This window comes from Panicum hallii, chromosome 3 (genome assembly GCF_002211085.1).
Source record: "Panicum hallii strain FIL2 chromosome 3, PHallii_v3.1, whole genome shotgun sequence".
In the NCBI taxonomy this organism is placed as follows: Eukaryota; Viridiplantae; Streptophyta; class Magnoliopsida; order Poales; family Poaceae; genus Panicum; species Panicum hallii.
Window position 1 is genome coordinate 1,555,941 of NC_038044.1, and position 21,280 is coordinate 1,577,220.

A 21,280-nucleotide genomic window follows, 5' to 3' on the forward strand; every position below is an offset into this window, starting at 1 on the left:
GCCTGACCAAGTTACCAATTCAAATACGGACGCTGAAGTAGGCACACATGCCATCCTGCAAAGTGTATACAAGCACAAGCATGCATGCTACTTTCAGTGGACATCATTATCTGCAGCAACTGCTCTGATCTCTTGACACTGACGGTATCCTTGTGGACTCTGCCACCACAGCGTGGCCCTCCAATTTCATCTTGCTTCATGCAGTGCTGGTAATATATACCAAGATGACACATTATGCACGTGCGAATCTGACAAGATTGCTGGTAGCATCAGATAGGATCAGACAAGCAAGTGCCAATTATTGACGTGCTGTTCCACTGTGTGTCGCTCTGATTCCATCAGTGGCAGTTGTGCCGGAGCAAGATGCCACGCTGAAAAAAGAATTAGCAATGCTAATGCAAGCATCAAGATCACCAAAACTCGTGACGCAGCAAAGGGCAGACGGACGACAAGCTATTCAACTGAGCACAAATCTCCTCGGCCGTATTCTCCGACCGCAGATCAGTTTTTAACTTGCTAATGCAAGGTATGAATTTCCAATTGAACAGTGCCATGTGTTTACTACTAATTGGCACAAGGTTTGGAACAAGGACAGCCGCAAATTTTTTTTTCCTTTGCGTACACAGCTTAAAAAGAACTGATTTCACCTTTTGGTTTACGACTATTCAACAACTAGATGAGAAACACAGGTGGGCTGCTGCAACGAAAACCCAAGCCCCGAAACGGCCATGTGACCTGGCCCATCCCGGCCCACCCGGTCTTCTCCCATCATGGATGAATAAAGTTCCCACCTCCATTTCACTGAGTCCCGTTTGAACATTGAAATTGAATTCCATTCTAATAATTATAATTTAGATATAAATATATTAAGCTAATGTAATTATATACGGAATATATTTGTATACTATTAGCCATACAAGGGAGATACCAAATAGCGTGCTATAAGTTACGGAATTACATAATAGAAATATAGCTCGGTGATGTATAGAATTAATTTTCATCTCCTATCCTGTAAATTTAGAATAGATTTATATCTAAACTTCGGAAAAGTGATGGGATGTCAAATTATAATCTAAACAGCCTAGTTTACTAAGTAGATTTCAATTCCTCTTATTATTTTAATAAGATGATCCAAGCGGAATGTCACAGCATTGTGACTTTAATTAATTTTCCACGTTTTTTCATGTTTCCTACAGCTCATCGGTGTGACGTCCGGTGGTTGTTGCTAGGCTCTGTTTTCCGGCGGCCAAGCTCTCGAGCCAGACCTCGTCGCGGACGGTGGCGTACTCGTCGTCGTTGCGGTGCCACGTCCAGACGGCGCTCGTCTCGTTGACGATCCTCAGCCGGCCGTGCCCGAAACTCGCCTCCCGGAACACCGACAGGTGCGCCGACTTGTGGTCCTTGATGAACCTTCAGACGAACCACACATGAACCGGGCATCAGAATCACGCGTTCCATGTGCATCAATCGATGATTTGAGGTAGCACTCGTCGCATACTACCTGAGAGCAAGGCCTTCCCTGTTGCCGCCGTCGCCAATGGTGATGTACATCGGGCCCCTGCTGTCGGCCTCATTGTCGTAGATCCTCGTCTGATCAACAACAGATCAGGAAACAATTAAGCTCATTCAGAAGTGAACACAAAAAACTTACAAGCCAATAGTAAACCCGGCGAGCACTTACAAATCGCTCGTAGGCATGGACGTGTCCGGCGAAGACGACGTCGACGCGTGCCTCGTAGAGCATCCGCTCCATGGCCAGGCGCATCCTCTCGCCCTCCCCCTGGTGCGCCTGGTTGGTGTTGTACCACGGCGCGTGCAGCAGCACCAGCAGCCACGGCGTCCGCCGCCGGTCCACGCGCGCCAGGTCCGCCTCCAGCCACCGGTGCTGCTCCGACCCCTCGCCGAACGCCGCGTACGAGCCCAGCATCACGACGTGCGCCGCGCCGCCCGCCGCGTCCAACGAGTAGTAGAGGTTGGAGCGCGAGCCGCTCTCCTCGTGCGGCATCCGCCACCGCGCGTTGTAGGCGGCGAACGGCTCGAACTCCACCACGGGCAGCGCCTCGATCTCGTGGTTGCCCTCCGTCACCATCCATGGCCGCGCGCTCGCCAGCGGCTGCACCAGCCGCCCGAACGAGTCCCACAGCGGCTGCTGCGTGTCCGCGTACGACAGGTCGCCGGGGAGCAGGAGCATGTCGTAGTCGCCGCCGCCGATGTGTGACAGCGTCGACGCCGTCCAACCCGTCTGGCCCAGGTCGCCGATGACGACGAGCTCGATGGGCAGGGTGGCCGGCGGCGTCCGGAGGCTGAACTCGCCGCCGGCCTTGCCGCACCGGTAGTAGTACGTCGTGCCGGGCTCCAGCGGGCCGATGGTGACGTGGTGGATCGCGCCGGACTTGTAGAAGAAGTAATGGTACGTGGTGTGGTCGCCCGTCGCGGACGCCGTGTACTTGCCCGGGGATCTGCCGTACTCGACCACGGACGGCGCGCTCCGGTCGTCGGTGACCCACGAGATGCGCATGTTCTTCGCCCCGACGACGGAGATGTGTACCTGGTAGAGACAGGGACGGGGTGTAATTTGGTGACACCAAATTTCGTGGCACCAGCAGCCAACTACCTCTTGTTCTACACGCAATGCAATTGACAGGTAGGTAGGGAGCTAGAAATTAAATCAGTTTTAACTTGATGCATAGTACGTACTACATTTCTTCTTGAAGGTTGAAGCTAGCATGAAAATCGATGAGCAAACAGAGATTAAGCAAGGTTGAAGAATATAATGTTCATTCTTCATCAGCAGAGATGTTTGGCTAATAGAATTTTCTTGTGAGAAATCAAAAGGGAATTTCCCAGCATCAAAGAACTCTGAAGAATCTTTGCTCATTTGAGTCCCAGGAAAACTGACTATTGAATTTTGCAGTTGCTAGTCAAAACCACAGTTTCACTTCTACAGTTGCAACTTGCAAGCAAATAAAACAAACAGAATGCCAAGAAATTCTTGCAGACTCTGCAGCACACACTGCAAAATATAAATCGAAATCGAAGAGCCCGCACCTGCTGAGGATGGGACGCCGGCTTGTCGTGCGCCATGAGCACCAGCTGGCTGGGCGGCGGCCGGACGTACTCATCGGCGCGGGCACAGAGAAACATGAACGACGTGAGGCCCTGCACGAGCAGCCTCCAGGAGTGTGCCATGGCCCCGGCCAGCAGGTCGCCGCAGAAGGTGCCCGTGAAGCTCCGCCCGAGCGCGGCCTGGTTCATGTACCGGAGGCACGGCGCGTTCACGAGCGAGAAGGCGACCGTGGCGGCGGCGAGGAGGCTTTTGGCGGGGGCGGCCACCGCGGCGAGGTAGAGGACGCGGATCAGCGCAGCGGCCACGCAGGCTATCTTGCACATGAGCAGTAGCGTGCGGATGAGGAATGTGATGATGTGCGGCTTACGCGTGTCGTCGCGACGGGGTGATGAGCTCGCCGCTGGCTCCGTCGCCCATCGCCCAGCCTGGCGTGAAGAACGAGACCACCTCCACCTGGTAGGAGTGTAGAAACACGCATGATTTCACGTTCACATTTATAGATTGTTATTAAGGTTGAAGAAGACGACTTCAATTTGCAGATGGATCATATCGATGAGAGCATATTCCGCGAGATGCGCCGTGCATATGGCTGCAAGCCTCGTCTTTCTATTTGCAGGTGGATGCGCGTACCTGACATGCGCCGCGGAGGACGGCGGCTGCCGGAGTTGCCGGAGACGATGAGGAGTCTGTGTGTGGCGGCGGTGGCGGTGGGCAGGAAGGAAGTGGATAAGCAGGTTGAGGCTAACATTGCTGCAGCGCACGCGTTTCAGCGTTGGCGGTTGCTCCTTTTGAGCCTATACGTGGCAGACTGGTACCAAATTATCTGGTTGGCAGCTGATAGTAACATGTGAGCGATGGTGGTTTACAACAGAGTTTGACAGGAGCCTTGCCTAGGCATCAAGAATACAAGTGAGAAACAATGATATTTTTTTAGATCAGCTAAATAATTATGTGACATATGCCATTTTAATTTGATAAGGAACATGTTTATGGACTGCAAGATGATTTATTAGATGACTTTGTCAATTCAAGATTAGTTGGCCCTATGACTTGGAGGTGCTCATAGGAAAAGATGTGTGTGTGTGTGTGTGGATCTGTTCATAGGTTAAGTGTCCATATCTGATGTGTTGAAAATAACAATGCATATTTGAGAGGATTTTAGAAGAATCTGGAAATTTTAGCTTCATGGCAAGACAAGAATTCTCTAAAAGTAGATATTTTGCAGTTGGATAAGGATGGAAAAAATTCTAGAGTTAGAAATTTTGTAAACAAGAGTGTGAAAGTTGCCACGTGGCAAAATCACAACATCCATAAAGCCCTCTAGTTGGATATTTTGTCAAGCGACATGGCAACACCACAACATCCATAAGCACCTCTACAAACTTTAGTTCACTACAAATGTGAATTAGTTAAGTTGAAACTTTAGTCAATGAAGCATAGATTCCAAATAACCTGATCGAATCTTATGAATTGTGGTCCGCAGGCCGGCTGTTGCTTCATACAGAGCTAGCATGGAAAGTGATCATTCGGACGGTATGCATAGGTTATGGAGTAGTTTGTGTAGAAAAGCTTCTCCTTGTCTGTCTCCGGAGGAAGGGCGTTTACAAGGCGCACCCCTCCAAGATCTGGTTAATTGCCAGTTTCATGGCCTTGTGCTGTTTTTAGGCATCTAAGTAAAATATTATAGCAAATATACACGGTTAGAGCATATCTAACGGTAAACAATAGCTACTAGCTCAAAGGCTTTCACTTCATCAAATATTGCACATAAAATTCTAGTCCTATATCGACCATGTCTATAGTTGTCTTTTGGTATTTCTTGATGCTTATATGTGTATATAGAAAGTACCGATTAAATACACATCATCTTTTGGCTCTTTGTGTAGTACCTGTTCAGAATAATAAACACTTGAAACAAACATTGCATCTCAGTTCAACCAAAGAAACTATAAATGCATCTTCTCAGGACAACAACAAAAGACTAGCTTACAACATTATAAGACACGGTTGATATGGTTTTAACAAAGTCCATGCAACTACAGGAACCAACAAACATGATCACCATAATACAATGATTAAACAATCAAATTGAAGACAAGCACACATGTTTCATTCATGACACAAAGTAGATAGAAATCTAGCTGCCTTTGTTGAGGAAGCATCACCAAAATTCCTAATAAACAATTTCACAAAGTGACACTACCACTCATACAGATTCCCACCGGAATGCATGATGCACAACAATAATCACCACAATCAGTTAAAGTACTGGATTAGAATGCATGATGCACAATAATAATTACCGCAATAAGTTAAAATATTGGATTAGAATGCATGATGTACAATAATAATCACCGCAATCAGCTAGATTAAAACATCACCCATGTGGAACAATCGCTAAGAACAAAACATAATCACTAATTTTTCAAATCATGAAAACCTCAACAGAACAGTAAGGAGGACCTGGGGATCAAACAACAAGGAGAATCTCTTCTACTACTCTTCCACCTCTCGTCCTTCCGTTTTTTGATCTTCATTCTCCCTACATTTACCGTCTCCCCCCTATGCCTATCTCCCATATCGATAACGATATGGGTTAAACTAGACAATACTAAAACATGCAGTGCCATGCAGCTGCGGTCGTCAGAGATCAAGGTCGGGGCGGCGGCAACACCTTCTCTCTTCAAGCTCGCCTCTGCCCTATGGTTGCCCACTCGTTTGGCACGGCTTGGAGTGTGATAGTTTTGTTGTTAATGGATCACATCGACGACCGTCGAGTATGGTGATGGGCCTCTAGTCATTTTTAATGGACCGCTGGGTCCGAACTATTTCATTAAAAAATACAAGTCATGAGGAGTAATACATAAGTAGTCAGGTTATTTTTTTTGCAAAACCTTCGCATAAGATGGTATAAATTACTCCACCACTAAAGACCAAGGGATCAAAATAGCCGAGAGAAGCATGACCAGAGCATTATGCATTTTTCATATATTCCGCAGGATTGCAGTGATGATCACAGATCTGTCACGATCTGAAATATAGAACTATCATTAATTTGTGACATGCACCAAGCTTCGGGATGAGCTAACCCGGCATGTGCTCATTTTGCATGCTGAAAGCCAAGAATCGATCAGAGGGAGCTCTTCGAGCGTCGCCTAGAATGGAAATATTAGGAGTCACGCGTGCGAGTGAAAGATAACGCGTCACAGAAGAATCGTTCGAGCCGCTGCATGTGGGTTCGCATCCTGTTCATCTTTCTCCTCGAGCTGTGGCCGGAGTTCGAGGAAGAGGGCTGCTGCCAGTGATTCAGATGGTCTGACGGTCCTAGAAAAGAAGGTGGGCACGACAGGAAGGTCAGACGGTGGCGGCACGTTAAGTGTACGGTGCGACGATACGATGGGATTACCGCCGCCCGCCACCGGTTGCGAAGATAGTAGGATCAGGATGGAGGTATGAAAAACCAACAGATTAGTGTGGCTGCGGAGAGTGGTGGCTGAACCAACATGACCACCACTAGAGATGGAGAAGGAGGGCGGGAGCGGGGCAAGCCGCTTGAGGGCTCCAAGTAGACCTTCTGCGACGCATGCTCCCTTAACGCACATGCGACCCCGAGTAGCTTCCGCCTGGAACCCTCCGGCTAATACCGATGAATCTTATTACGTCAAGATATTTATGATGTCGTTGGAGCTTATTAGGCCAAGATATTTATGACGTCGTTGACACGCCATTACTCGAGAGAGAACATCATCAGGGAGTATGTTTCTTCGAAGAAAAGAAAAAGGCAAAAACCTTGTCCCGAAACGGAGTAGATCTAGATGGAGACAGGTGTACACGTAGTCGGCCACGCTGTCGTGGCTCGCCGCCACGAACGCGGCTGACGTCACCGGCTCCGTGCCCCCTGCAACAAGAACACCAAGTCCCACGCGCGATCGAACCGCGCCCGCCGCCCGCCGAAGAGGACGCGACCGCCCTAGTGCCGCACCCCACTCTGCCTCCCTCCCTCCCTCCCTCCATCTGTCGTCGGTTCCAGCGCCTGCACTCAACCGTCGACAACCTCCTCCTCCCCGGCCCTGTTTCTTCTTCGGATGGCCAAAGCATTACTAAAACTCACAAGCCACCCGCCGGAGTTGACCACGAACAGCATATCCACAGCCCGGATTCCCGATAGCAGCCTTAGACAATCCAGAGCTGCATCCCTTAGCTTCCTTCTCCATTCGTCGCAGGTCATTAATTTTTGCGATGCGAGACGCCGCGCCGAGCTGGCCGCCTCGCCTCTCCGTGCGCACCCGCGTGTCTATCTATATAAACCCCCCGTGCCGTGATCCCGGCCGGCCATTCTCCGTCCCCCCTCGGCTCCGCCTCCCATTTCATTCAGCCTGCGTTCGCCTCCAAGCCGTCTAGATTCAGGCGACCGCGAGCAGCTTGCGACCATGGCCACGGGGAGAAGCAGCAGCAACAGCATGGCGCTGGCGCTCCTCGTCCTCGCCGCCTCCGCGGCGTCCCTGCTCCCGGCGGCGTCCCTCTCCGTGACGTCGCCCTACGTGCGCCCGGCGCCGCGGCCGGACGCGCTGTCGCTGCTCCAGGACGACGACGACGACGACGACGACGACGGGCAGACGCCGCAGCAGGTATTTTGGTGCCCTTCCGCCTTCCAACCGCCTCAGGCATTCTGAAATATCAAGTTTCAAAGAAAAAATTGCGCATCAGATATACACCTTTCTCTTGATCTCTTATTCTCTTTTGCTCGGTGATGTGCTGCGTGCTTTGCTGGAGCCTGGAGGTATATCTGAAATAAATGAGCATATATATGAAAAAGTCTGCTGCAGGAAGAAAGAGTCCAAAAAGTATATCCTGCCCCAGTAGCAAACTAGCTAGCGACATTGCTTGGTCGTCTGCTGCGTCATGTGAAGCGCCATCGTGGCGTCTCGATCTCTCGTCTCCATGAATACAAATAATACTAAGGAAGTTCAGGGTAGGAGGGGATTCTGTTCTCTAATAATGCTATATGCCATGCATCAGTCCAGGATTCCTGTTGGGTTACCTAGGAGGAGCATCGACATCTGGTAGTTCAGCAACTATACGATGATGGGTTCACACTAGGAGCAACGACTTGGTTTAGTTTAGTTGACCGGCACGGCACTACTGCACGGCATGCCGTTTGGCCCGTGGTGTTTCTTGTCGCTACTACTCATGCATGAAAAGTAGCTTTCGGTTGGTGTTCCTGATGGTGCAATGCAATGAATCGCGCGCAAGCAGTCCTGGCAACCTTGACCTACTCTTCAACATGCATGACCATTATCTTGAGTACACGGCAGAGTGTTTGATATGGTCGGTGCGAAAACCATCATGGCAAAAGTGCTAATGCTACCGTACTGTCTGAGTCAGATCATGGCACAGACTGAATCTAGTACAGCCGAAATGTTCGCACTTGCCATATTTGCTTGCGCACAAACTAGGAAAACTTGTGTTTCTCTTTCTTCAGCTCCTTTTAACATCTATCATCGGCAGAAACTTGCAGAAGAAATTTGGCCACTGACAAAAATTTGTGCAAATTTCAGGTGCACTTATCGGTGGTTGGGCCCGACAAGATGAGGGTGACATGGATCACCGACGACGACGCGCCGGCGATCGTTGAGTATGGCACGACGTCAGGGCAGTACCCGCTCTCCGCGACCGGAAACACGACGACCTACTCCTACGTCCTCTACAAGTCCGGGAACATCCACGACGCCGTCATCGGCCCACTGAAGCCTAACACGACGTACTACTACCGGTGCAGCTCCAACCCAAAGCGCGAGTTCTCCTTCCGGACGCCGCCGGCAACCCTCCCCTTCAAGTTCGTCATCGTCGGTAATATAATGCACCTCACTGGTAATGGGTTCGTTCGTCATAGTCTCGCCTTCAAGTTCGTTAGCAATAATGGCAGGTGACTTTGGGCAAACCGGATGGACGGAGTCCACGCTGAAGCACATCGCGGCCGCCGACTACGACATGCTCCTCCTCCCCGGCGACCTCTCGTACGCCGACTTCATCCAGCCCAGGTGGGACTCGTACGGCCGCCTCGTGGACCCGCTGGCGAGCGCGCGGCCGTGGATGGTGACCGAGGGCAACCACGAGATCGAGAAGCTCCCCCTCGTCGAGCCGGAGCCCTTCAAGGCCTACAACGCGCGGTGGCGCATGCCGTACGACGCCGGCGCCTCGCCGTCGGGCGACAACCTCTACTACTCCTTCGACGTGGCCGGCGGCGCCGTGCACGTCATCATGCTCGGCTCCTACACCGACTACGACACGGGCAGCGCGCAGCACAGGTGGCTCCGGCGCGACCTGGCGGCGGTCGACCGCGGCAGGACGGCGTTCGTGGTGGCGCTGGTGCACGCGCCGTGGTACAACAGCAACAGGGCGCACCAGGGGGAGGGCGACGCCATGCGCGACGCCATGGAGGCGCTGCTCTACGGCGTGCGCGTGGACGCCGTGTTCGCGGGGCACGTGCACGCGTACGAGAGGTTCGCGCGCGTGTACGCCGGGAAGGAGGATCCCTGCGGGCCGGTGTACGTCACCATCGGCGACGGCGGCAACCGGGAGGGGCTGGCGGACAAGTACATCGACCCGCAGCCGGCGATCTCGGCGTTCCGGGAGGCGAGCTTCGGGCACGGGCGCCTGGAGGTGGTGAACGCCACGCACGCGCGGTGGACGTGGCACCGGAACGACGACGACGAGGCGGTGGTCGCGGACCAGGTGTGGATCACCAGCCTTGCGGCCAGCCCGGCTTGCCACAGAAGCAAGAGCAAGATGTGAACAAAACAAGGGGAAACTGCTGTGTCTTTACTGGCGTGAGTTCAAATTAAAATTATAGATATGCTGTTCTCCAAAGCAATATTCATAAATTGGCTGTGTCATGTAAATGTCCGTACTTCCATTGATTCTTGGGCCTTGTACTATTATTATGCTTCCTGAGTTTGGAAATGGGCCAGGAGCCCAACTTTTTCTTTTTAAGAAAACAGCAGGAGCACTGCTGTATCATTTAAGAGAGTAAGCAAGCATGTTGATACGAAATTTGATTACATAGATAAACTAGGAAACTCAAAGAACTGAACAAGAAAAGAATTAGCCTCCATGAGCTCTCTGTTGGAATTATGGGCTTGGCCCATTTATTCTAATCAATATAATAAAAGAATTTAAAACCCACTATTAAATGTTAGGAAATCAATTGCTTAATTCCGTACCGGGATTTGAGGAGGATGTCAACCGACTTAAAAGGTGGACTTCGTGTACACCACTTGTGAAGCCGGTAAGAGGAGGTCGATAAACCACACGCCCGTGCGCTCGCCGCGCTGGGCTGGTGTGGTGCGACGTGCTGAGATGAGAAGAATGTTTTGCTGTTAAGAGCATTAAAACAGAGAATAAATGTTGCAGTGTAACTGACGCTCACAGGACGCGGGCAAACCTCTTCCTGCATCAACATCGTTCGGCTACTTCAGGCAAGGCCAGTCGAATAGCATATCTATTCCAGCCGGTAACGGCGCAACCGGTGCCTCCGGCACTGGTCCCGCTTTGGGGTACACTCAAAACCTATTCTGGTTTAACCTTTTGTTCATGCTTATTAGTAAGAATAACGTGAACACATGCACATATATTATTCACAAATTATCACTCATTTATGCCATGAAATTGCTAGTAATATTTGGAATTAAATTATACCGAAAATTGCCTAGTTTTCTAACAATCCAAAAACCTGAATTTGTTAATAGTTTTTCGGTATCTAGCTTTGCTGCATCAATCAAACCACCACCTTTTCATAGTTCAAATTATAAATATTGGCAAGAGCGGCTTATACTATGGTTAACACTATCGAGAGTGATCCATGTAAAAGAGGGTAAGCCTGAACAGTTCACTCCAGAGGAAGGAAAGTGCGTTCGATGAGGCTGATATCCTCTTTCGAGGCTTGGTCATTAGTATTCTCGGTGAAAACCTGGTGGATTCCTATATCCGGCTGCCAACTAGCAAAGCGTTATGGGATGCTCTTGAGGCTCAATATGGAGTGTCTGACGCCGGCAGTGAGTTGTATATGATGGAGCAGTTCCTTGAATATAGGATGCTCGAAGACCGTTCTGTGATGGAACAGGCTCATGAAATACATACTCTGGCAAAAGATCTCAAAAATTGTAGCAAAGAGTCCCTATGTATGTTACCCAATAAGTTTGTGGCCGAAGGTATAATCTCTAAGCTGCCACCTTCTTGGAGGGACTTTGCTACTTCTCTAAAACACAAGAGACAGGAGTTCACCATAGATGGACTCATAGGGACTCTTGATGTTGAGGAGAAGGCGAGAGCAAAGGACATACGTGGGAAAAGAATTGTTGGTGCTTCTAGCGCCAATCTTGTTCAGAAGAACAACTCCCACAAGAACAAGAAAAACCCACCGCAGGACTAACCAAAGACTAAGCAGACAACCACCTTCAAGAAGAAGAAGAAGAGAGCTTGCTATGTGTGCGCTACTATGGAACACTTTGCTGCAAAGTGCCCGAATCGCAAAGGCAACGACTCCGCCAACATGGTCATTAGCGAGCCTGGAGGAACATCGGGGTACGGTAATTTATTACCTACAGTTCTTTCAGTCTTTGGTTCACCCGAATGGTGGGTTGACACTGGTGCTAATATTCATGTTTGTGCTGATGCTTCTTTGTTTTCTTGTTACCAGACCGGCGGGACTTCCTCCTTGCTGATGGGGAACGGATCGCATGCTCGTGTTCTTGGTGTTGGTACGGTAAATCTAAAGGGGAAGACCGTGCAGCTGAAGAACGTGCAGCATGTCCCCACCATCAAGAAGAATCTAGTCAGCGGCTCTCTACTGTGTAGAGATGGTTTTAAATTAGTCTTTGAGTCTAATAAATGTATCTTGTCTAAGTTTGGTACTTTTGTTGGAAAAGGTTATGAAAGCGGAGGCTTGTTCCATCTTTCTTTGTCAGATATTTGTAATAAAGTTGCATACAATGTTATTAACGTTGATGAAACAAATATTTGGCATTTGAGACTTTGTCACGTTAATTTTGGTTGTATGATGCGCTTAGCTAATTTGAGCTTAATTCCAAAGTTTACTTTTATCAAAAATTCTAAATGTCATGTATGCGTTGAATCAAAACAAACTCGCAAGCCTCATAAGGCCTCGGAGGCAAGAAGTTTGGCACCTTTAGAATTAATTCATTCCGATTTGTGCGAAATGAATGGAGTGTTGACAAAAGGTGGTAAAAAATATTTCATGATTTTGATTGATGATAGTCCTAGATTTTATTACATCTATTTGTTGAAGTCAAAAGATGAAGCTTTACACTACTTTAAAACCTGTAAAGCTGAAGTAGAAAACCAACTTGAGAGAAAGATCAAAAGAGTTAGATCAAATCGTGGTGGCGAGTATTTCTCAAATTTATTTACTTTATTCTGCGAGGAACATGTTATTATTCATGAGAGTACGCCTCCCTATTCACCTCAGTCAAATGGGGTTGCCGAAAGAAAGAACCGCACTCTAACGAATTTGGTTAACGCCATGTTAGATACAGCGGGACTTTCCAAGAAATGGTGGGGTGAGGCTATATTGACTGCATGTCATGTCCTAAACCGTGTTCCTACAAATAATAAAGAGATAACACCATTCGAGAAATGGGAGAAGAAAAGGCCAACACTTTCATACTTACGTACATGGGGTTGTTTGACAAAAATGAGTAACCAAGAAATGTAAGCTTGGATCTAAAACTGTGGATTGTATCTTTCTAGGTTATGCCATTCACAGTGTTGGGTATAGATTTTTAATAGTGAAATCTGGAGTACCTGACATGCATGTTGGTACTATAATGGAGTCCAGAGATGCTACATTTTTAAAAAATATTTTTCCCATAAGAGATGAAACAAGTTCATCTAGACAAGAGTTCATCGAGGATGATGGCTCTGCTGAGCCAATAGAACACAATGAACATACACTTGTGGAAAATTCTGAGGAGGATAACAATGATGCTTCGAGAAAGAGCAAGAGACAAAGGACTGTAAAGTCTTTTGGTGATGATTTCATTGTATACCTCATAGATGATACACCCAGAACCATTGAAGAGGCATATTCATCTCCTGATGCTGACTATTGGAAGGAAGCGGTGAGGAGTAAGATGGATTCTATTATGTCTAATGGAACCTGGGAGGTCGTTGAACGTTCTTATGGATGTAAACCAGTTGGATGCAAGTGGGTGTTCAAGAAAAAGCTTAGGCCAGATGGTACTATTAAAAAGTATAAGGCTAGGCTTGTAGCTAAGGGTTATACCCAAAAAGAAGGAGAAGATTTCTTGACACTTATTCACCAGTTGCCCGATTGACCACAATTCGAGTGTTGCTTTCCCTGGCAGCCTCTTATAGTCTTCTCGTTCATCAGATGGACGTTAAGATGGCTTTCCTCAATGGAGAGTTAGAAGAGGAGATCTATATGGATCAGCCGGATAGGTTTGTATCAAAGGGTCAAGAAGGAATGGTTTGTAAGTTGTTGAAATCTCTATACGGTCTCAAGCAAGCGACTAAGTAGTGGCATGAAAAGTTCGACAGAACTTTGACCTCTGCTGGCTTTGTTGTGAACGAAAGTGACAAATGTGTGTGTCATCGCTATGGTGGGGCTGAAAGAGTGATTTTATGCTTGTATGTGGATGACATACTGATCTTTGGCACTAGCCTTAATATGATTAAGGAAGTCAAAGAGTTTTGAGATGAAGGATCCGGGAGAAGCTGATGTTATCCTTAATATAAAACTGGTAAAAGAAAGCAATGGTGGGGTGATTCTTACACAGTCTCACTATATGGAGAAGGTGTTAAGTCGTTTTGGTTATAGCGCCTATAAACCTGTCTCAACACCATATGATGCCAGTTTAATTCTTAGGAAGAACGAAAAGATAATGCGAGATCAGCTGAGATATTCTCAGATCGTTGGTTCATTGATCTATTTAGCGAGTGCTACATCTCATTTGCTGTAAGCAAACTGAGCCGGTTTGTTTCAAACCCGGGAGATGATCATTGGAAGGCTCTTGAAAGAGTAATACGCTATCTAAAGGGGACAATGAACTATGAAATTCACTACACCGGGTACCCAAGGGTACTAGAAGGGTACAGTGATTCAAACTGGATTTCTGATGCTGATGAGATAAAGGCCACAAGTGGATATGTGTTTACATTTGGTGGTGAAGCTGTTTCCTGAAAATCTTGCAAGCAGACCATCTGAAAGATATCTAGGCCCCTAAGTGGGTTTTGGTGATATATGACAAAGCACATGTATATTTAATCGTGTTATTAAGCATGTGTGCAGGTGCTAACGGTGACTAAGCAAAGCTTTTAGAGAAGCGTGAACCCTCAAAAAGGATATGAAAAGCGGCGTCCTCAAGTGTTCTTAAAGACTAGATTTTATTTTTGAAATTGAGTATAGGAACGCCGTACTATCAAGGGGAACTGTGAAAAGCGGCGTACTCAAAAAGGGACTTAAATGTGAAATTCAGTGTCTAGCCCGGAGTCTCCGGGTCCCAGTCCGGAATGTCCGGACAGAATGTCCGGAGTATCCGGACGTATACCCGGAGTGTCCGGGTTACTGTTACCTGTCTGGAAAACCAGTTTGTCCGGAGTCTCCGGACCCCTATGTCCGGAGTATCCGGACATATACCCGGAGTTTCCGGGTACCGCTCTTCCAACGGCTAGTTTCTGGGAGAGGGGGTATAAATACCCCCCATACCCCCTCTCACTCTCTCTCTCTTGCTCATTTTCGACCAGACCTGCAGAAAGCCTAAAGAGAGCCCTCTCACTCCCCATTTGCTTAATTCTTGAGTGATTTTCGTTGGGGTTTGAAGTGAGATTGTTGCAAGAGCTAAGATTGTGCAAGTAAGCCTTGATTTCATCTCTTGAGCACATCAAACCAAGTCTAGGCCGTGGATTTTAGTTTATTACTCTTGGAGCTCCAAGCTCCTAGACGGCTAGGCGTCGCTTGTGATTGCGTGATTGATTTGTAAGCATCACAGCTGGTTTGTAATCTTCCTTCGTCTCCGAGGAATTCATAGTAAGTGTCCCTAGGGTTTGAGCGTTGGTCTCACCCTTGGGAGAGGAGAATAGGAGTTCTTGAGCACCGTCTCTTGAATTCTTCCTCAACGGAGACGTAGCTCCTTTGGGAGTGAACTTCGGGAAACAAATTCTGTGTCAATCTCATATTTCTACCTCATTCTTGTGATTATTTGCTTGTAAGACTAACCTTTTAGGGTTTGAGGCCGATCTACTTTTGTACAAGTTTCACGAGAAAGAAAACTGGTGAGAAACACTCCAGAGGTACCCCTAGTCTCTCTAAATTTACCTGATTCAATTTACAGCATCTACAACAGTAATTAGTAGTACGGTTTTTCATACCCGGATAGTCCGGACAATATATCCGGAAACTCCGGACTCTATATCCGGAGTATCCGGACATATATCCGGAATATCCGGATACCTGTGTTACTAACCGTGTTCAAAGTGTTTTAAGTTGCAGATTAGCCTATTCACCCCCCCTCTAGGCATCTTGAGGTCCTTTCAATTGGTATCAGAGCGAGGTTCTCCATATTTGAAGCTTAACCGCTTGGAGAGTCAAGATGTCGAGTGACGCTTCATCCAAGGGTCAAGCCGATCCAATGGTTGAAGTTCAGAGGGAGAAGTCATCTGAAAGATCAGAGGATAAGAAAAAGAACAGGCTACAAGAAGAGGAAGAAGATTTGGAAACAACCGACGATGAGATGTCATTTCAAGAATGGAAGGCTTGGAGGAAGAAGAAGAAATTGCAAAGAAAGAAAGAGAAATCAGGCACCAAGGTTATGATAGAGTCAAGTGATGACTCGGACAACGACTATAAGAGAAGATCTTCAAGCTCTTCAAAGGTGAAGAAAAGAGCCAACTATCACCAAGTTGGTCATGACTATACATTTCAAATTCCTAGTGATCATAGTGCTTCAATTCACATGGGAAAGCCCCCTTATTTTGATGGAACGGGGTATAATCAATGGAAGACCAAAATGTTTGGTTATTTGAGTGCAATTCACAAGGATCTATGGAAAATCATTGAAGTAGGGTGTGAGATCCCGGAAGATGGAGAAGCCACAACACCCGTTCAAGCATATGTCTTACAAAGAAATTATCAAGCTTTGAACATTCTTCACACTTCCGTGAGTCCGGAAGAGTTTGACAAAATTGAAGATTGCTCCACCGCCAAGGATGCTTGGGACACTCTCCAAGTAAATCATCAAGGGTCAAGAAAAGTCCGAGAATCAAGAATCAAGACTTTGGAAGATGAACTAAGTCTATTCTCCATGAAGAAAGATGAAACCGTTAAGGAGATGTATAACCGTATGAAAAAGATCACCAATCAAATCAAATCTCTTGGTGGAGACAAATGGGGTGATCGTGAGATAGTGGATAAGCTCTTAACCGTCTACATGGCTAGGGATGTCACATTACCTAGTTTGATAAGAGCGGAAAGAGGTTTCAAACACTTCACCGCCGAGAATGTTCTTGGAAGAATTGAGGCTCATCATGATCAATTGAAGAGAGTCAAAATAAATCAAGATTTAGCCGACCTACAAGAGCAAGCTGCAAAGAATAATGGGTTGGCTCTTCAAGCTAAGTTGAAAGGCAAAGAAAAAGCATCGCAATCATCAAAGATTGATGACTCTAGTGATAGTGAAGATGATGAGCTTGATGATGAGCAAATGGCTTTTTTCATCAAGAACTTTAGAAGAGTTCTAAGGAAGGGCAACTTTCGAAACTTTGGCAAGAACAAGAATGAATCAAGAAGAAGATCAAGCAAGCCATGCTTCGGTTGCAAGAAAATCGGGCATTTCATTGCGGATTGTCCGGAAGAAAAGAAGAAGAACAAGAATACCAAGGAGAGTTCATCCAAGAGGGATAAGCCAAGATATAGAAAGCATGTTGGTGAAGCTCATCTTGGTCAAGAATGGGATTCAAATGAAGAAAGCAACTCCGACAATGAAGACATTGCAACCATGGCTTTCAAGACTTTATCTTCACATCAACCAAGCTTGTTTGAAGATCTCACCGATGATGAAGGTCAAGACCAAATTATGTGCTTGATGGCAAAGAATTCAAAGGTAATATCTCCAAACTCATCGGATGATGAAATAGATGATGATGATGAAGTTGCTAGTCTTATTAAACAATATGGCAAGAGTGCGGCAACTAGAATAATGAAATTAATAATGAAACTAGATGATCTAGATGAGACTCTTGAATCACAAGAGGAATTGTTTAGGCTTGAAAGAGAAAAATCCGAGACTCTTGAAAAGAACCTTACCTATGAAAGGAAGGAAAACAAGAGGCTTGGAGAATCTCTAAAAGCTAAGGATAACATGCTTCTTGAGGTAAAAGAGTCATTTACTAGTGAAAAGAGGAAAGTGGATGACTTAACTAAAAAACTTCTTTTAGTTGAAGACACTCATGCTAGATTAAAGAGAGACAATGACAAACTTCAAGAAAGCTTAACAAGCTTGCAAGCCATGAACATGGCACTTGAAGTTAAAGTTAGCACTCTCCTAGTAAGTTCCTCTAACACTTGTAAGACATCAAAGTCATCTAGTCCTTCAACTAGTAATGGTTGTGCACGATGCTTTAATGTTGATATTCAAACTTGTGTGACTAACCATGCCGAAGTGCAAGCCATGAGGAAAGAGATTAGTAGACTCACTCAATTGGTGCAAGAAGAGGAAATATCTCACAAGGGAGTACTCAAGACAAATCCCTCACCGAGGGTAGGTGAGTTTGAGAAGCATACCAAGGGGTTTGGTTCAAGATACTTAAGTAAATATGGTTTTGAGAAAGGTAAGGGATTAGGAAAGAATGAAGATGGCACTTCTCAAACCATTTCTTATGTCAAGAATAACAAGAAGGCCGCCTTAGGGGCAAGAGGAGGCCTAGTGAACATGACAACTCCCATCCATAGGAGAAGTAGTGAGAAGCAAGGGTTAAGTCAAATTAAGTTTGTCAAGAGAGGCACAACATGTGATGAAGGTGCCAAAATTGTTGCATCCTCTTTGAAGCAAGACAAATTTCAAATGCCCAAGACACCAAAAATCTTATCTCAAATGTCATTTTATGCGGATTATGTTTTAACTAGGAACCACCATGGTAAAGTGGTTGCTAGGTTTGTGGGTCACCGCTCATGGAACACTAAGGTGAAAAGCCATGTGTGGGTACCCAAAGTGCTTTTGACTAACACTCAAGGACCCAAGTATTGTTGGGTACCTAAAAGAAAGGAATAATCTTGTTTTGTAGGAATACTTCTCCGGTGGATCAACATGGGTGATTGATAGCGGATGCACCAATCATATGACCGGAGAAGGAAGCATATTTGAGAGTTTGAAAGAATCAAATGATGATCATTACATTACTTTTGCCGGAAATCAAAAGGGAAAAGTGCTTGGTACCGGTAGTATTGATCTAAACTCAAAATTCTCTCTTTCAAAAGTCCTTTTAGTCGAATCTCTTGGGTATAATTTGCTATCCATATCACAACTTTGTGCATCGGGTTTCAATTGTTTATTCACTAACGAAGGTGTGACCGTCATTAGGAGAAGCGATGGCTCCGTTGCCTTCAAGGGTGTACTCAAGGGAAAGCTTTATCTAGTGAATTTTTCACAAGAAAAGGCTCAACTTGATACATGCTTAGTGGCAAAGTCTAGCTTGGGTTGGTTATGGCATCGCCGACTAGCTCATGTTGGGATGAGAAATCTCAACAAGCTCCTAAAGGGGGATCACATTCTAGGACTAACAAATGTTTCTTTTGAGAAAGATCGTATTTGTAGTGCTTGTCAAGCCGGAAAGCAAGTTGGTGTTCCTCATCCGTCAAAGAGCATCATCACCACCGTCAAGCCATTTGAACTACTACACATGGATCTTTTTGGTCCGGTGGCTTATATAAGCATTGGTGGTAACAAATATGGACTTGTTATTGTTGATGATTATTCTCGTTTCACTTGGGTATTCTTTTTGCATGACAAAAGTGTAGTGCAAGAGACATTCAAGAAATTTGCAAAAAGAGCTCATAATGAATTCGAGACCAAGATCAAGAAAGTGAGAAGTGACAATGGCACCGAATTCAAGAACACCAACATTGAAGAATTTTTAGAAGAAGAGGGCATTGGACATGAGTTCTCCGTTCCATATACTCCACAACAAAATGGAATTGTTGAAAGGAAAAATAGAACTCTTATTGAAGCCGCAAGAACAATGCTTGATGAATACAAGGTCTCGGATCAATTTTGGGCGGAAGCAATCAACACGGCATGTCACGCTATCAACCGTCTTTATCTTCACAAGATCTTGAACAAGACGGCCTACGAACTTCTACTTGGTAAAAAGCCTAATGTGTCATATTTTAGAGTTTTTGGAAGTAAGTGCTTCATTCTCAACAAGAAGCCCAAGAACTCTAAATTTGCATCTAAAGTTGATGAAGGTTTTCTTCTTGGTTATGCCTCAAATGCTCATGGATATCGTGTCTTCAACAAAACCTCCGGTTGTGTTGAAGTTGCGTGTGACGTGACATTTGATGAATCTAATGGCTCTCAAGAAGAGCAAGTTGATGATGTTGTAGGCGTGGAAGAATCACCAAGCAAGGCGATCAAGAAGCTAGCCACTGGTGAAATAAAGCCACAAGAACAAGAGGATCAAGACGATGATGATGTGTTGATGTTCAAAGGGTCATCTACTTCAACTTCCGCGGCGCAACCCGGAAACTCCGGGTATATATCCGGAGACTCCGGATCAACTGTCCGGAGTATCCGGACACAGGGCCGGAGTATCCGGTTTACAGAAGATCGACCATCATCTCCACATCAAGATCAACCTCAGGCTGAACAAGAAGTCGAACCTATACAACATGAAGCTCAAGTTCCTCATCCAAGAATTCATCAAATTATTCAAAAGGATCATCCCGTGGATAACATTCTTGGAAGCATAAACAAAGGGGTAACTACTCGTTCTCGTTTAGCAACGTTTTGTGAACATTACTCGTTTGTTTCTTCTTTGGAACCACTTAAGGTTGAAGAAGCTCTGGATGATCCGGATTGGGTGATGGCCATGCAAGAAGAGTTGAACAACTTCACACGGAATGAAGTCTGGTCCTTGGTAGAAAGACCCAAGCAAAATGTCATTGGAACAAAGTGGGTCTTTCGAAACAAACAAGATGAACATGGTGTGGTAACAAGAAACAAGGCAAGGTTGGTTGCTCAAGGCTTCACTCAAATCGAAGGTTTGGATTTTGGTGAGACTTATGCACCCGTAGCTAGGCTTGAGTCAATTCGTATCCTGCTTGCCTTTGCAACTCACCATGATTTCAAGCTATACCAAATGGATGTGAAGAGTGCTTTTCTTAATGGACCAATCTCCGAATTGGTATATGTTGAGCAACCACCGGGTTTTGAAGATCCTAAGCTACCTAATCACGTCTACAAGCTCCATAAGGCGCTCTATGGGCTTAAGCAAGCTCCTAGAGCATGGTATGAATGCCTTAAGGATTTTCTCTTAAGGAAAGGCTTTGAGATAGGCAAAGCCGATCCTACTCTTTTCACTCGCAAAGTTGACAAAGAAATTTTTGTGTGCCAAATATATGTCGATGACATTATATTTGGTTCTACTAATCAATCTTGGTGCGAGGATTTTAGTAGGATCATGACAAAGAGATTCGAGATGTCCATGATGGGAGAGTTGACATTCTTTCTTGGCTTTCAAATCAAGCAACTCAAGGAAGGAACCTTTATTTGTCAAACCAAGTATACCAAAGATATGTTGAAGAAGTTTGACATGGAGAATGCCAAGCCCATCAAGACACCCATGCCGACTAATGGACATCTCGATCTAAATGAGGATGGCAAGGCCGTAGATCAAAAGGTATATCGCTCCATGATTGGTTCCCTTCTTTATCTTTGTGCATCTAGGCCCGATATCATGCTTAGTGTGTGCATGTGTGCAAGGTTTCAAGCTAATCCTAAGGAATGTCATCTTATGGCTGTTAAGAGAATTCTAAGATATTTAGTTTTCACTCCGTACCTAGGCTTGTGGTATCCCAAGGGCTCCACTTTCAATCTACTTGGCTACTCCGATTCGGATTATGCCGGTTGCAAGGTAGATAGGAAGAGTACATCGGGGACGTGTCAATTTCTTGGCCGGTCC

The 21,280-nt window shown here is 46.2% G+C and overlaps 2 protein-coding genes across 2 annotated transcripts; one reads left to right on the forward strand and one right to left on the reverse strand.

The window, feature by feature from the left end:
- Positions 1-1,085: 1,085 nt before the first annotated feature.
- LOC112884362 (purple acid phosphatase 22-like) lies at positions 1,086-6,669 on the reverse strand. Its single transcript, XM_025949741.1, has 6 exons — positions 6,571-6,669; positions 3,698-3,861; positions 3,049-3,520; positions 1,682-2,548; positions 1,502-1,590; positions 1,086-1,410 (listed from the first exon to the last, which is right to left on the reverse strand). The coding sequence occupies exons 1-6, from the start codon at positions 6,667-6,669 to the stop codon at positions 1,191-1,193; spliced, it is 1,911 nt and encodes a 636-aa protein (XP_025805526.1). The 3' UTR covers positions 1,086-1,190.
- Positions 6,670-7,080: 411 nt separating this feature from the next.
- Positions 7,081-10,030, forward strand: LOC112886846 (probable purple acid phosphatase 20). The gene is made up of 3 exons (XM_025952858.1): positions 7,081-7,695; positions 8,626-8,917; positions 8,994-10,030. The coding sequence occupies exons 1-3, from the start codon at positions 7,498-7,500 to the stop codon at positions 9,860-9,862; spliced, it is 1,359 nt and encodes a 452-aa protein (XP_025808643.1). The 5' UTR covers positions 7,081-7,497; the 3' UTR covers positions 9,863-10,030.
- The last annotated feature ends 11,250 nt before the right edge of the window (positions 10,031-21,280 follow it).